Source organism: Megalobrama amblycephala, linkage group LG21 (assembly GCF_018812025.1).
Source record: "Megalobrama amblycephala isolate DHTTF-2021 linkage group LG21, ASM1881202v1, whole genome shotgun sequence".
NCBI lineage: Eukaryota > Metazoa > Chordata > Actinopteri > Cypriniformes > Xenocyprididae > Megalobrama > Megalobrama amblycephala.
Window position 1 is genome coordinate 28163064 of NC_063064.1, and position 17827 is coordinate 28180890.

The following is a 17827-nucleotide window of genomic DNA, read 5'->3' on the forward strand; positions in this document are numbered from 1 at the left end:
TACGAAATAATATAATCTTTTATTTCCAGCAAATTACAAGTACCTCTGTTAAGTCCACTTGACAGTGTCAGATTGAAGCAGCAGGGGCAGAAGTGATGGAGAAGAAATCATACAACTCAGATAACCAGTTACCATAACTAGCTGTACACTCTTGGATAACCTGGTAAGTTTGATCTGGTCTTGCTCGAGGGGCTGGGATCTGACTCAGAGAAGGTTATGTTTTCTTGAAAGCTATATTACGTCAATAAGAGGGAATATATGTGACAGATTAGACAACCCTCAAGCAAATATTAATTCACTCTAAAACTCATGGGGATCTTCAGTGGCTTTGCTTTGGATAAGTTACCAGCAATACATCTGCCCTGGAAGAACACAACGGACGGGATGATTTGTGTACACAAACCAAATCAATACAATATGAAAATCAACTCCATGAATTAAAAAAGCTCATATACAAAAAAAAAAAAAACCCAAAAACAAATCAGAAGACCTATAAAACCTACGTGTCAAGCCTTGCATGTGATTTGTTAAGGCATATTATGCTCATTTCACCGAACCAGATCGAGTGTGAGGTTTTGCTGGATATTAGGCACCAAACTTTGATATATTTGTTAAGGTTTACCAAAACAAAAACAAAAATTACTGATAAACGTACAGTAAACATCTCTACTGGTCCAATGCAAAGAAAAAATGCAACAAAATGAAAAATAAACATTTATAGAATAAATATATTATTTACAAATAGCTTTGTCACATCTATAGAAATAAATAAACAAAGCCTCCCATCCCCTGAAGAAATATTCACAACTATAGAGAGCTGCTCATGGTACAATGGCAGCACCGGACCAGTTGCACAGTAATATTTGTAATGTTTGAATGCATAATTGTGAAACTATAAACGTGCATATGACACATTTTGAAGCTGCATGCTCTCCTTGCACAAGCGCGACCTCTTGTGGCAACGTCTGACATTACAGTACATCTTGTGCACAGTATCTATTGAGACATTAAACACGTTTACACGACACTAAAATGTATAGTGTCGTGGTAAGCATGTTTAATGTCACAGTAACTCGCCCTTGCACAGTTAAAAACAGACATTTTAGGGCAGAAACCAAAGTGTTTGACACAAACTGACAAGTTAAAGTACAAATAAAGGAGAATACGTTCAAGATATAGTTACTAACAACGCATTTTAATGTTATGTGCCCGGCACAATTCATTTTGCTGTCGATGTGCGCGAACTGGTGATGAGATACCAGCAAATGGAGCGATGTTTCTACACAGCCCTTTAGCAATGGGAGGCTAACATTACAGTTAAACACATTGTCGATAACTGGAGGTCAGTTGCTTTATAAGGTCTGGCTAGTCATTAAAATACACATTAGCGTACTGGCAACTACTGATTAGAGATTTTTATGGCCGAGAAACGAGGTACGGATTAGCTGCTAGCCATCCTATTAGCATTTCAAGTGTTTCTGAGTGGCATTGACCTCACATTAAAAAAGAAAAAGAAAAAGGAAATCATCTCTCTCCTCTTCCAGTATGAAAGAAACTCTTTCAGGGATTTTAATAAAGCATGGCTTCAAAATCACATTCGGGAACCGGTTACAACAGAACTTCTTCAGCTAGCATGCATATAGATTTCAAAATAGCCCTTTTGTGTGTTTTTGCATAATTCTACAGAAATTCTTGGATCGTATTGTAAAAAGGCTTTTGAGGCAGAGGGTTTTGTGTGTCCTGTCAATGAGCAGGTGCTTTTCGTTTAAAGTCATTTAATTCACCAATTGACCCTTAGCTAAGCTTTGTGTTAAACTGACTTTTACAGATATTATTTTAAAAAAAAATTATACCCAAAGGGTCATTGTGCTATAAAACGAGCCTTTTCTCTTTTTTAGACTTTAATGAGCGTTTCTCGCCTCCAGTTTGCAAGCTCTGCATTTTTTAATCACATTACTGGGTAATTTAACAATTTCTTTAAAGGAAATTGGCAGATTAAATGCGTTGCAATGCATATTTCCTTTCAGCTCACAGAGGAATCATTTCCAATTAATTCTGAACACTGTGAGCACATTTAACTAAAAATCATGGAAACTCTAGTTCAGTTCTGTAAAGCTTGTCTATGTTTCCATTCACTTATTTTTATGTGAATTCTGGAATATCACATAAGAAGAAACAAAAACAAAAGATGGAAACGCCAAGATGCGCAAAAATGTGCATATGCATGTTTATCATATAAAAAGGTCCCTTTTGAGGTTCATTCTCTGGTGTTATGACCAGGTAGCCCTTTCAATCTCTAACCTGAAATGTTATCTAAGATCACTCAGGTCCAAAAATGTATTTTTCGTATTTAGTTTGCAACGGATATGAGAATTGGGCCGAACATCCCCAATGAAAAATAACGAGGATTGTTGTTCTCCTAAACAACAAAGAAATTACAAATCAATACTAAAGCAATAATGTCATCAATATAATCATGGTAGACATAGCAGACACACACATCTGTGCTCTGATCTCCAATTAGTCACAGGATGTGGAAACACAGAGGCAGGAAGCAGAAATTCTAAAAATGTGCATAAAAACAGGCACTCAACTGAGGAGGTTAATTATTTCTCCAATAACAAGACATGCGCATAAACTATGATGGAAATACATTTACCAAATAAATCCCTCAATGCGCAACAAAAGACTCAACAGAGGATGTGATTGGGCAACTGGACTAACCAGTGGACCAGTGTCATTGCACAGCATCTCAAATGTTGATTTGGTCATTCTGAAATGCCTGAGGCAAAGTCATCAAAATTGTTGGGTATTACTTCCTCCCAGAATGCACAACTGCATTCTCAAACGCAGGCATCTGCCTCCGAATGCAAGATAACATGATTTTATTTTTTACGTTATGTCAGGTGAAATGTGAGTCACAGTGGCTTTACTGATTGCAGCAACTTTGATTTTCATTACAGATATTTTGCGGCAATTTCCCATGAAATGATGATTTTGTTCTCTTGAACACATGGTATGGAAATGGCGCTTTACTCGCAAATGTTTTATGTGATATTCCAATTTTGCACACAAGATAAATTCACAACATTTGATGGAAACATAGCTTATGTTAGCATCAGTAAGAGCTTAGTGAAGGGTCAAATTGTATATTTACTCTATATAATAGAATAATGAATTCATAAGAATTTAAGAGATCATTTTCAAAAATGACAAAATGGGTCCTGCATTTGAAAACTGCCAACTCACTGCCCTTTTAAAATAGCCGCTTTGTTATCCATCACTACAAATACATTAACTGTCCCAGTATTTTGAGTCCACAGAAGAGATTTTAGAGATTAACAGATGTGAACTTCACAATAACGGCCTGAGAAGCTTACAACAAACAAATCTTTCAGGGTTTTTGATTGGGTGAAACTGTTGTGTAGGTAACAGAAATGTACCTACGCAATTGAGGCAAAGTCTGATATTTTATCCTTTAGGTGTTGAGTGTAAACAACCCATGAACCTCTCATATTGCATTGCACAACTTGAGTATTTCAGGGATTTCAAAAGAAACAAAGAAGCGCTTTTGGTTACTATCACTCTCTGTGACTACAAGCAGCGCTTCTAAAGCAAAGTTAGATCCTGAAAACAGCATTGCATGTTAAACAGGGCGATCAATGCGTATTTTAAAGTACTCTACTGTATATGCATGTTTTATCGTAAATAAGGTCCCCTTTGAGATTCAGTATCCGGTATTAAGACCCCTTCAATCTCTAGCCTGAAATGTAAGGATATTCTGTGATGGTCCAAAATTATATTTTTTGTCTTTAGTTTGCAAAGGCTGTGAGTGCTGCCCTCAAAACACATCATTTTACATCATTTTGTAGCACTTGGTGATTAAGCATTCTATGTTTGTTTGCCTCTCGTGAAATATTTCAAGTTTAGGTCGATGTCATCTTTACATGCAGCCAACGCGACTGGCCGTAAAATTGGGCCGAACATCCCCATTGAAAAATAATGAGGATTGTTGTTCTCCCAGTAGCTAAACAACAACGAAATTACAAATCAATACTAAAGCAATAATGTCATCAATATAATCATGGTAGACATAGTAGCAATAACAATATAGATATTATTTCTCTATGTGGCATTATAAATAAAGACGTTTGTGTTGCTTGGACAGAGTCAAAGGAAGCAGCGTGGATCAATCACCCACATCTGTGTCCCGATCTCCAATTAGCCACAGGATGTGGAAACACAGAGCCAGGAAGCCCGTCCCCAGCAGGTCTCCCAGGGCGGTCAAGTAGGGAATGGAGAAGTTGTCGGGATCCATCCCTCGACGCCACATCCAGTTAACCATCCAGTCTGCAAGGTACAGCAGGATCACAACCTAGTCGGAAAGACAGAATGTGTCAGTGTGGCATGATGGAAATCACCAGGGAATTGCAGGACATTTGAAGATTGAAAAAAAAGATATGTACATTTTTTTTAGAATTACCCTAAAATTCAAGATATCAAGAGATTTATGTCATGATATAGGGTGACTTCAGGTTGATTGGGACACTTTTTGCCATTTAATTGACTAGGAAAAAGTGTTCCAATCAACCTGAATTCACCCTAGTTCAACAATATCACAAGTGCAATATCAAATGATTGCTGTTTTTGCCCCGAATAGCATGAGTGCAAATGTGATATTAATTTTATACAAGAGTTCAATAAATAAGAAGATAGTATTGTCTGATTTTGCTCAATTTTGCCAACGACAACATTACCTATAAAGCCTGAGCAGAACTGTTTTGCATCTTCAAGCAACGCACAGAGGTGTTTCCTTTCTGAATGAATCCACGTTTTGAACGAATCAATTGGGTGAACCAATGATTCAATGAACCGATGATTGTTTGAAAGAATCGAATGAATGAACGACTTTTACTGCCACCTACTGGCAGTTTTAGTTTCTTATTTGTAGTATCATTTCATTGAAGAATTATTTCATATTTCCATATTAATAAAAAACCCATTAAAGGTACAGTTCACCCAAAAAGAAAATTCTGTCATCATTTACTCACCCTCATGCCCGTTGAAGCCTAAAAGTTTGTGTAATAAATTCTATGTTGAATCAAATAATTGTTTTCTTTTTAAAGCAACTTTTTATAATGTCTATTTGATGTTTTTCTCATTTAACACAATAATGACTTTAAATGATCTTTTGGGGGTAATTAACTCAGCCAAAGTTGACATGTGATTCATTTGCGATAAATTAGATTAATTAATCGCCTCATTGTGTGATTAATTAGATTAAATTTGTAATCGCTTGACAGACCTAATACAGTATATATATATATATATATATATATATATATATATATGCATATATACATGCATATTTTAGGACATAAATAAATAAATACATCCTGTGATGCAAGGCTGAATTTTCAATTTATTGTAATATTTTCTTTAAAAAGTAATCTTACTGACCCCAAACCCCAAACTTCTGAATAGTTGTGAATTGGGTAATAAGTAATAAGTTTTGTATTATAGTAATAGAGTCTTAAAATAAGGTTAATGTTCTTCATGCAAAGTGTAATTTCCTTATTACTTCCTTCAGCTTTTACAGTGAAACATGAACCAAACATTCCTTCATAGGAGTCACCCAAAACACCACATAACTTTCCTTTTAAACCTCAAATTTCCTTGTAAAGAGGAATAGATGCTCAGGTATACCTGGAGCAGAGCAGCGGCCAGGTAAAATGCAATGAAGACGTAGGTGAGAGTGGTGTGTCCACCCTGCATTGAGTTAATGGTGTACAAGAAAACCAGATGACCAGGAGCGACCAGGAGGAAAAGCACTCTGGCAGAACGTGAGTTGACACCTGACGAGAGAGTAAAAGTAGAGTCTTTGTATGCATTGTTGTAGAAGCATGACCAAATGAATTAAGACACAATACAGGCAAATACGCTTCTATCAATATTTACTGATTACGTCTTTGCTAATAATAGGGCTGATGGGTGTGCCATTTCCCTTCGCTCACCTGACCCAAAGAATGAGCTCCAGGGAGTAGGGCATTTCTGTGGGGTTGGGTTTGGCTCTGCTATGGGCAGGGCGTTCATGTGCAGGTAAGTGGAGATTCGACTGGCTTGTACCGCCACCAGATTGCCGCCCACACCTGCAGCAGGGCAAAACAAACAATGTACGTAATGATCCCGTTGTGTTTCTCACGGTTGTTCTTACTAGCCCACACTGACACATGAGATACAGGTTGATAAGGAGTCTCACCGTTGATGACGGGTGTGAAAACCGCCATTCCAGCAAAGTTGGGGTTAGATACAGTCTTATCCAGAATGAGGCCTCCAACACTGTTTCAAAAGGAGAAGATAAATCTAATTTTAATGACACAAAGGTACTGCATCTGTGGTGTCAGATAAATGATTGACATATCACTGTCAGCCACAAGTGAGTAACCCATCCATCATAAAGAGGAATGAGGAAATGGAGCTTCTTTATCTTAATCAGTGTTCTTCCTACCTGCTGATCGCCATGGCGATAATGACAGGCTCCCACCCTGAGTAGAGCACTTCCCGGGTGGAAGGTATCCGCCGGGCGATTAGTACCCAGATGGGTGTCAGGGCGACAAAGAAGGCACAAACCATCGGGTTGGCATAATCATTGAATTCTGTAAGGAAAAATGTAATTTAATTGAAAGTTAGCTCATTTGAATGCAATTTCACATTGCATATGATTATAAATGACAAATGTATATTTAAATAAAATATTATTAATAATAATATAATACTTTTGTCATATATAATATAATACATAAAGTACCAGTCAAAAGTTTGGACATGTTACTATTTATAATGCTTTTGAATGAAGTCTCTTATGCTCATCAAGGCTGCATTAATTTGATCAAAAATACAGTAAGATTGTGAAATATTATTACAATTTAAAATATGGTTTTCTATTTTAATGTACTTTACAATATAATTTATTTCTGTGATGCAATTTTTCAACATTATTACTCTTCAGTGTCACATGATCCTTGAGAAATCATTCTAATATGATGATTTATTATCAATGTTGGAAACAGTTGTGCTGCTTAATATTTTTGTATAATCTGTGATATTTTTTCAGGATTCTTTGATGAATTAAACGTTTAAAAAAGAACAGCATTTATTTAAAATAGAAATATTTCGTAACAATATATACGATAATTCAGAAGTTTGGGGTCAGTAATTTTCTTTTTTTTTTTTTGAAAGAAATGAATACTTTTATTCAGCAAGGAAGTGTTAAATTGATAAAAAGTGATAGTAAAGATGTATATTGTTAGAAAAGATTTCTATTTTGTATAAATGCTGCTCTTTTGAACTTTTTATTCATCAATGAATCCTGAAAAAAGTATATCAGGTTCCAAAAAAATATTAAGCAGCACAACCGTTACCAACATTGATAATAACCGAGTATCAAATCAGCTTATTATAATGATTTCTGAAGGATCATGTGACACTGAAGACTGGCGTAATGATGCTGAAAATTCAGCTTTGATCACAGGAATAAATTATATTTTAAAGTATATTAAAATAGAAAAAGTTATTTTAAATTGTATTTCACAACATTGCTTTTTTTCTGTAAATTGTAAAATAATGGTCATAATATACAGATATTGAACTGTCATGACCAACATGTTTAATCCAAGACTTGGAATTCAACACCAGTTCAGACAGCTTCAAAACCAAAGTTGGTTGGGAAATCACAATAACACACAACATTCTTTTGGGCGTAATTTTGCACCCAGATTCTGGAGAAGTTGGGTAAGATGAAATCTTGGTTGACCTACCATTTTTCACTTTGGCAGTTTTAAATGTTTATATCCAGACGGTTTGGTCGTGTGAGGTTTGATAAGAAATAAACATGCAATCATTCTTTACCATAAATGTTTCCATGTGCATTTTCTCACATCAGTACTGTTCACCGCACATCATCAAAACACTAAGGTGTTGCCACAAAAAAACAATATATGTGTTCTTGTGTCGTTTCATCACAATCTAAACAAGAAAATGTCCTCCCCTTAGAGAGTGTTGTCACTTTATGGGTCTAAAGGAAGAGACTGCAGAGTCTAATGGGTATGATATGAAACAAGCACACCCTCAGTGCACCTGAGAAACTCATGAAGCAGGTGTCCACAAGCCCCAACATGCCTAAACAAGCTCCACTACGCTCTAGCATGACTCAGCATGATGACTGACTGAACGTATTACTCATGAGAATCAAACATACACAAAAATCACATGATAACCTTCATCAGAAGGAATTATTAACTGTACAGTTTTCTGTTTCAATCGATTTTAAAATGTAATTTATTCCAGTCTTCAGCGTCACATGATCCTTCAGAAATCATTCTAATATGCTGATTTGCTGCTCAACAATCATTTCTTCTAATGATTATTAGTGTGGAGCTGCTATTTTTGTGTAACCATTACTCATCTTACTCAGAAAGATAAAAAATAGCATTCGTTTGAAATAGAAATCATTGGTAACACTTTATTTTAGGATTCAATTCTCACTTTTAACTAGTTGCTTATTAGCATGCATATTTATGTTTATTAGTACTTATAAAGTACATATTATGCCTTATTCTGCATGACCTTATTTGACATCCCTTAATCCCAATACCTAAACTTAACTACCTTACTAACCATTAATAAGCAGTAAATTAGGAGTTTATTGAGGCAAAAGTTGTAGTTAATAGTGAATGTGTATTCCCCATACTAAGGTGTTACCAAATTGTTCTGTAAAAATGTAAAAGTATTCACCATCACTTTTGATCAATATAATGCATCCTTGATGAATAAAATTGTTAAAGTAAATCTTACTGACCCCAAACTTTTGAACGGCATTGTAAATATATATATATAATGCTCATGTACATACTGTATATATAAGCATATACACAAACTTATATTACAATTGCACTTTTTTCTTCAGGATTTTTAGCTTTACATTACTGTACTATATCTGTGCACTATTTTTGCATTCATTAAAAGCATGTGTGTCATATATTATTGTGAATGTGTAGGTGCACAGTCTGTGAGTAAGTGACAAATAAACCTGAAACCTGAAATCTCTTCAAAACATTTTCTGTAGAAAGAGCTTGTGGTTTTCAACTACGCAAAGGAAAACTACGACTGTTATGCAGGGTGAAAGCTGTAGGAGTAATAATAAGGCTTTTTAATAGCAGTGGGCGAGTTCAAAACGGTAATGGGAAGTTTGTCTACAATGATAGTGTTAGTTAATGGTTGTCTTAAAGTCGGTTTATGGCAAAAATGTCAGGGTAGCCATAAAATATTACTGTGGTTTCACATACAGTGTACATGAAATAACTTTAAAATGTAAGTATGATTATGACCGTGGAAGTTCCTCTGCAAAGCAAAGGAGGTGGCTAATTAAAGAAGATATTGAGTTTTGATATCTTCAGTTAGGACATACAAAAATTTATTTTAAGCATGCAAAACTGTTCCCAAGATAGATCCGTATACCTCCATTAAACTCGACATGAAAGAGAATTGCGTGTCTAGGCCACTGGGTTCATAAGTTATACGCTATAATGTATGTGAATCTACAACTTTTAATGTGCCTGCTCATATATCTGCCTGCACTTGGATCACAAAACGCACTGACAGTAGATATCCGATTACGGCAGTGTTCCCGAAGAGCTCAGCCAAAGAACTGCGGCATTCACTCACCGAGTTCCTTATACAGGCCCGTACTGATGCCAGCCAACAGGGCCAGGGTGATCAGGTCACCAAGGCTGGCAGCAATAGGGGTGGCCACGTTGTCTGGGTTGATGCCAACCTTCCTGGACGCAATGATAACCCCGATCATGATAAGACCTGGGCAGAAGTGGAAAGGAAAGATTTGTCAAGTTAGTGTTGAATGGTGGTATTAACACAGGAGATTGTGTCAATGCCAAACAATGAAGTCCAAGCATTCTTAGTTTTTGATATCTCCTGTTTGGAGGATATATTTCCACTCTAGTGTTGAAATGAGGACTTAGAGCTGCTTTGCCTTTCCAGGTTCAAAAACAAGCATTAGCATTACTCACTTCAGCTAGTAGATTTCTTTTAAGTTTTTGTCATAACATGCTTAATATGATAGATCTTTTTTTTAAAGTAACACCACTACAATATATATTTATTTTAGTCATCATTTACTCACACTGGTGTTGTTCTAATGACGTAAGCCCTTCTTTCTTTTTTGGACCACAAAAGGAGAAATTTAAGAAAAATGTCCTGCTCATGCTTGTCCATGTAATGGCAGTGAATAAAAAAATACTCCTTTTTTTAAAAATGGTCCCACGCGACACGTATCGTATATTCCAGGTGTTCTGGGGGTACACAATAGGGTTTGGTGAAAAACAAACCGAAATTTAATGTATATAATATATGGCACATGTTGCATGTGGTCATTCTGTGATACTTTTGCATATTTTTTTTTTTTAAAAAAGTCCCCTTTTGTGGTCTGAAAAAGAAAGAAGGGCATACGGCATTAGAACAACACCAGGGTGAGTAAACGATGACTTAATTTTCATTTTAAGGTGAACTCTCCCTTATATATGGCATAATTATAATGTTGCCTTGTGATGTTTGAGAAACTTTTTTACTTGTATCCCACATTTTTTATGAACATGCAAAAAAAAAAAAAAAAAAAATTGTAATGATTTTTGCATATCTTGTGCATCCATTGAAACATTTTTTGAAATGTAAACCAAACATTTTAATAATGTATTATTATGCTAGATTTCTTTATAGTAATATATATATATATATATATATATATATATATATATATATATATATATATATATATATACATACATACAGTCAAAACAAAAATTATTCAGACGTTTTTTATATTTTTGGTATATTTTAACTAGTGGGTGCAGGACACTATAGTTCATTTATGTAAGTGAGGATAGCAAAATAAAGTAAACTGTAACATTTTATACCTAAAATTCTTCATACAGTGGACTACCAGTAAAATTTATAAAAAGTTGGAACCAAAAGTTATTCAGACACTTTGACCTGACCATGTTTTGCTTAAGTGTAATCTGACATAATTAAGATTATTTTTTTCTGACACAGTTTAACTCTGAGATCTTGTCATATTTTATTTTATAATTTTTTAAAAACTTTAGTGAATAAACTGTAATAATAAATGAAATGTTCAAGGTGTCTGAATAAATTTTGGTTTGACTGTATATATATATATATATATATATATATATATATATATATATATATATATATATATATAGTTTTTTATTTGTACAACAATTTTGTTCTACAATTTTGTTTTTATTGTAAATAATTAAAACTGAGACACATTTGCTAAGGCCCTGTTCCCACATGATATAAGTTCCCACATGATATATGTTTTGCTCGATCAGATCATAAGTGGACAAGGGAGACACATTCCCGTTTACACCGTCTCTTTTGTCCACTTTTAACCACTTCTGTCCTGGTTTTTTCGAGGGGAGGTTCTATGGGTGGGTAAATGTATGGGTTTTTTCATATCTTTTGATCTAATGGACAAAATAAGCTCACGCAATTTACATATGAACGCGCCTAGAGATGAAGGAAAACACACAGAAAGCATCAGCTTTCATTTCTGCTCTGACAGTCGCAAGACCAGCTGAATGGATGTGTTAGAAATCAGAAATGGTGAGAGAACATTGTGCTTGGTACATTTTTCATCTTCAAACCAAACTTGGGTCTTTAGCCGACAAAGTTTAAATCCCATCACGGATAGCACGCTTCCCATAATGTTCACGCGTTAGGTCAGTAGGTGGAAAGTAGTGGTCTTTAGTGGCTATTTGAATGCATTTGTCCACATGAGCGTTTACACTATGAAAGCAATCTGGTTGAATGCATTTTCAACTACCTCTGGAAGTGGTTGAAAGTGGACAAGCTAAAAACGTATTTAGTATCAATGTTAATACCAGGTGGAAACAGGGCCTAAAATATGTTTTTTTTGTTGGTTACCTTTAATACACACACAGCACATCATATCTTGCTGATAATATTTGTTTTCTCTTCAAATGTGTACTGTAAAATGTATTTAACATGTTGCACTGAGATGCAATCTAACTGTAACTAAAATGCAATATTGTGAAAACGTTTTATGTTTCCTGGAATGTTACCGCAGACACAAATTAAACTACACGGTGTCAGTTTCTCGTAACTCAGAGGTAGATGACTCAATTCTCTTACCTAGCAGCAAAGAAGCGATGAATGCGGTGGCCACACTGCTGGCACAGAGCAGGACAGCATGACCCATCTTAAAATTACCCTCTGGAATCCAGCCAAAAATGACTGCAGCGATGGAAGCCAGGAAGCCGACCACAGTGGCCTGAACCTGAAAGCAGGAGGGACAAGATGAACTCGGACACCTCTTTTGACCTTCCCGCCTGAAGTTCAAAGTCTTTCGTCTCGTTCATGTCAAGTTTACTTTGTTCTCTCTCTTTCATCATTAGTGTACACATGACATTATTGGGTTTTGGGGTAATTTCCGAGAAAAAGATCACCCAATCATTACATAATTGTTCATTCGAGTGTGCAATCTGGAAAAGTCAAACCTCACATGAAATGTGACTCTGTGTCTTTGCTCATTCTGCACACAAATCAAACTACAATCACTACTGAGTTCACTATATAAGGAAAAATTGAGAAAATATGTATTTGGAAACAGCTTTAGTCAATACTATGCACTTTGTATGATGTTCAGTATTGTTATTGCTAACTAAAACTATTAAAAATCATTTTTGGTCATTTAAATAAAGCTGATATTAAAAATAAAATGGAAATATTAGATGAAAAACTTGAACTTGTGAATTAAGTTTATATAAAAATGAAAACTGAAAATATAAAAAGAAAAGCTATAAAAATAAGATATAAATAATACTAAAATAACATTGATAATGTTACATATGAAAAAAAAAAATCTAATCTGACTCCAGACTAAGACATGTTAAAAAATGACATTTATTTATGGATAAGGATCAAGTATGTAAACATAGGATTTCATATTCTTATTTGCTTATTTCATAGTCAGATTTGCCAAATAATCAGTTTGTCTGAACAAAGCCTTTGTGAACTGAAGAATGTACATTAGACAAACAGGATTGATATTTTTAGAAGGTCTCCAACCTGAATTAGTGCGAGGTTTCCCATGATCATTTTCCACATATCCTTGGCTGTATCCATTTGTCCAATATTAGCCTGGTGAGAGGGGGGAAGAGAGAACACAGGAAGTCCATTTACAAATGTTCCCATTATAGTTTAACCACTGCACTTTCCTCTGAGCGTGTCTGCAACACGGATCTCGCTTAAGAGTTTACATGCTGTTTTATATCTTCAGTCAGATTCAACATCCCAAAAAACATAACCTAAAGATAACCTTCTAAAAAACAACTGAAAAACCATTAACCAACAAGATTTTTGCGCTTACATTTTCTAAAGAAGTTGGCCTAAATTTTTAATATTGGCCTAAATATTTTTTCAAGGGATTTTTTTGGCAAAAATTGTAATCTTATGGCTTAGAAAAGCTGCAAGATTCAAGGAATCATTCATGTCCATAGCACAAGCGGTGGAGACCTTGTTGCGTGCCAAAACTAAATACTTTGGGTTACGGGTTCAGAACAAAAACCTTAGCAAGCACCACTAATAGTAACATTGTTAAACATTTCATGATCCAATCAAATCCCAATGGATAAAACAAAGCCATTATTTCCAGCTAGATATTCTGTTTCGCTCTGAAATATGTGAAACACAAAGCAAAAGCTATTTATGTTGTCTTTAAGGACCACAAAAAAACTAATAGTCCTGATGCCATCATCATTAAACTGTGATCTTTCCATGTAAATAAAACAATCAAACATACATGGCAGGAAATGTACATTTTGCTGGTGTTTAGGTGCCTTCGGCCCAGCTTCCACTAGAACAAACAGTGGTCAGTTCACAAGACAAAAGAGGGTTTGATGAGATGGACAGATGCATCTCATCCTCCTCTCCCTACTTATCTCATCTCTCTCAGTGCAGACACTAATGTCAAGTGGCTCCGGCCCTAAAGAGGGTCTCTCTATCATGGGGGGACGCCTTTCCCAACCTGGACCCACTCAAATGGGCCAAAACTACCAGCCTCAAGAGAATCTTTGTGTCTTAAGAAACATAAAACCCCCTGAAACAAAATATTGTGTGGCTTGTACTTCATGCCTATTAGCTCTGAGTGCGTCTACTCATAACATTTGATGTACATCCTAATAAATCCATCTGAAAACCAGCACACAATAACATATAACTCAAAGGCTATTGCAATAGATACTAGCTTACTACTTACTGAATAATACGCAGTATATAATATATACACTGTGAATTCAGATTGACTGGGACACTTTTTCCCAGTCATCTCAATGGCAAAAGATGTCCCAATCAACCTGAATTCACCCAATACAGTATATATCAGGGCTGTAATCTTTTAATTATTACCTTTTAATAAACAAAATTAGAGTAAAAATGTCTTAACGCTTTATAAATCAGGTTCATTTGTTAACCTGGGAATGGAAGGTGAATTCAAGTGCATTTCAATGTGGAATACAGTAGATACAGTACATTTTAGCTAAATGTAATATGGTTATCTTTTCCATGCATATGGAAAATGTGCATACTGTGCACAGAATTACTATTGCAGATATCGTATAATATGGTATTTCAAAAAAAAAAAAAAAAAAAGCTATTTAAAATGGACAAACCCTTTGATATGTTCTGCCCCAACTTCCTATTTCAATTGGAAATATATCACTGCATGATGTCTGAAAATGCACAACTAGGCAAGGCAATTTCTTAAATGCAAATCTAGTACAGCAGCCCAACACACAAATGTGAAGGAACCAGTGCACTTTCCTAAATGAGACAGGAAGTAGAATAGCCCAAGTACGTGGGCAGAATGCATTTCACAGAGGCTGACAGCCCAGCAGTCTCTTTTAGACATTCAGTGCACCTCACTGTAGCCTTTCATTATGTTTCAAAAGAGCTGTAGCACTTCTGAGCTTCCTGTGAACTCCACCACTTCACTGCTTTAAAAAACTCAATTACACACTGCATGACAAAATAAACCAGATTTTTTACATATTCTGGAAAAAAAAAAAAGCGAGTGCTTCGTGCCGGTACAAAAGTCGCTGCCACAATGCAAAGGGTGTTGTTGGTGGTTGCCAGGAGCGGGATGTTTCTTTTGCCATTGCTAAGGTGTTTTGAGTGGTTTTTCACATGTTGATGCTAGGCTGCCTTCCAGGCCAAAAACAGCTCACCACTCGAGTCAATCCTTCAATTTAAGGCAACATTGCAACCTTTTTTTATAATTAGTATTTTTGCCTTTTTCCCTATTTTAACTCTTTCCCTGCCATTGACGGAATTTTCCAGCTTTCCATGTTTTCACTGTTATATGGTAGGGGTCGCTATTATTCATCAGTACAAAATCTCTGGATCCAGTAACAAGTGAAGAAGGAGAAACGAGTGATAGAAGCATTGCTTACACACATGTAAGCTAATGCAATCATTAAACAGCATATAAACCTGCCGAACATTACCGAATGAAATGTTGAGACCATGAAGAGATACAGGACTGTGCAAGCTTTGGGCGTGTTGATGGACTCGATCAACTATGTTATGATAATCGTTCTGAATCCGATCCGGACTTATGCTGCCTATTAAAAATTTGATAATTCCCACTTCTGTAGTCGTGATTCAGAGCTCATTGCATTCAAGTTTTGAAATGGGAGGGCGTTCATGTGCTATTTTTACCTAGGAAACTCGTATTTACAATAATGTGCATGTGCATGTGAAGGCAGCATAAGTCTTTGACAAAAACGTGATTCTCTCAGCTTTTTGTTCAAAATGTCGCTTTTTTTCAATTAAATTTACCCACATCCAAGAATAAAATGTTTTTTTTTGTTGTTGTTTAAAAGCAGAGGCTCTGTTCTTTCTTTTGATATACTGTATGTTATAAAATGATGTGAAAATGATCAAAAATGCTGGCGCTGGCTGGCAACTTTTAATAAAAAAACACTTGTGGGGAAAAAGTTCAAAATGCATTTAAAAAAAAATTTACTGGAAGACAAGACAAAACTGTATTTTTGTGCAGTGTACCTACTTTTGGGATGTTTTATTGGCAAAAAAGACCATTTTTTTGGAATAAACTTCACTATATGCAGTTACATAAATACATTTGTTATATTTAAGTATAATATATAATAAATTAATAATAATAATAATAATAATAATATTCAAATAAAATGTATCTTATTCTAGGATACTTTTACTGGAAAACACTGACAAAACAGATATTTATTTATTTATTCATTTTCTGATTGATTATAAATATTAAATTAATATTAAAATGAATTCAGATTGATTTATTATTATTAATAACAATAATATTCAAATATTATTAATAATATTTACCTATTTATAGATTTATATTAAATTAATATTAAAATTAATTAATATTAGATTATTATAATAATAATATTAAATCATCATCATCATAATAATAATAATTTTCAAATAAATGTATCTTATTCTAGGAAATTTTTATTGGAAAACACTGGCAATATAACTATTATTTTTGGGATGTTTGATTGCCCAACAGACAAAAGAAAAATAATAGCAAACCTCTCCTCAATAAGCTGCACAATCTGAGGCAGGATGTCTTACGTGCCGAGGTCCTTAGGGTTCAGGGTTTGTTCACGTCACCCTAAGTGCAACCTACAGTAATAAAATGGCCACTAAAAGCCTCGTTTTGCGTGTCTACAAATCATTGTATTCTGTTCAGTGTTCACCAGGCGGAAAAACATCAATTCCTGCAATCTGATTTCTGTTCTGACTCAAACTACAATAACAGCAAATTAGCAACACTACTATATCACAAATATCCTGTGCAACAGGATGAAGGAAAAAGCAGGCAGGAGGCTGTTAGTGGGGCGGTTGTAGCCCATGTTTAAGTGAAGTGAATGTATGTATGTGTGTGTGTGTGTGTGTGTATGTATGTTTGTGTGTACAGGGGCTCCATGAGGCAAAAGGAAGGAGCTCTTGAGTCGATGCCAACCGCCTGCTGCTCACTGAGGTGACCCCACTCCGGCGGTCATGCCGATTCTTCCGCAGTGCGTCCTGCCTTGTTTAGAGCTCACACACACACACACACACACACACACACACACACACACACACACACACACACGCACACAGCATGAGCGGGAAAAACAGAGCTGGCTCGACTACTTCCACTGCTGATGTAAGGTTAATAAAATAGTTCACCCAAAAATTAAAACACTGTCATTGTTTATTCCTCCTCATGACTTCATTTCTTCCACTGAACACAAAATAATGTGCTGGTCACTCTTTTCCAGGGAATTACAATGAATAGAGACAAAAATAATAAACAGATTAGCAAAGCATGATTTGTAAGTGAATCATTCAGGGTAGCGTTTCCCAAAAGCATAGTAAACTTAAGTTGATCGTAGCTCCGATCAACTTAAGCTTACGATGCTTTTGGGAAACGCTGCCCAGATTGGTTTTGTGAACCATAATAAAAGATCTGAATATGAATAAAGGGCTTCGCCAGAGGTAAATAATTCACACAAAGTCATACTTTTAAGATAACTTGATAGTGCTTTTTCTTGGTGCAAGTGCAAAAAACTGGAAATCTGCCCAATATCTGCCTTTTGTGCTTCACAGAAAGAAAAATAAAAGAAAATAATACACGATTGGAATCATCTGTGGGTAAGTAAATGACAAA

General features: G+C 35.3%; 1 protein-coding gene across 2 annotated transcripts in view; it reads right to left on the minus strand.

The window, feature by feature from the left end:
* slc41a1 (solute carrier family 41 member 1) overlaps positions 1-17827 on the minus strand; it is a 33146-nt gene continuing 15319 nt past the window's right edge. For both annotated transcript variants that reach the window (XM_048171722.1, XM_048171721.1), the window contains 8 exons: positions 13186-13257; positions 12250-12394; positions 9724-9870; positions 6509-6656; positions 6260-6339; positions 6015-6149; positions 5707-5855; positions 1-4375 (listed from right to left, as the gene is read on the minus strand). In XM_048171722.1, the coding sequence (XP_048027679.1) occupies positions 4190-4375; positions 5707-5855; positions 6015-6149; positions 6260-6339; positions 6509-6656; positions 9724-9870; positions 12250-12394; positions 13186-13257 (1062 nt within the window). In that variant the 3' untranslated portion in view covers positions 1-4189. The remainder of the gene's footprint in view (positions 4376-5706; positions 5856-6014; positions 6150-6259; positions 6340-6508; positions 6657-9723; positions 9871-12249; positions 12395-13185; positions 13258-17827) is intronic.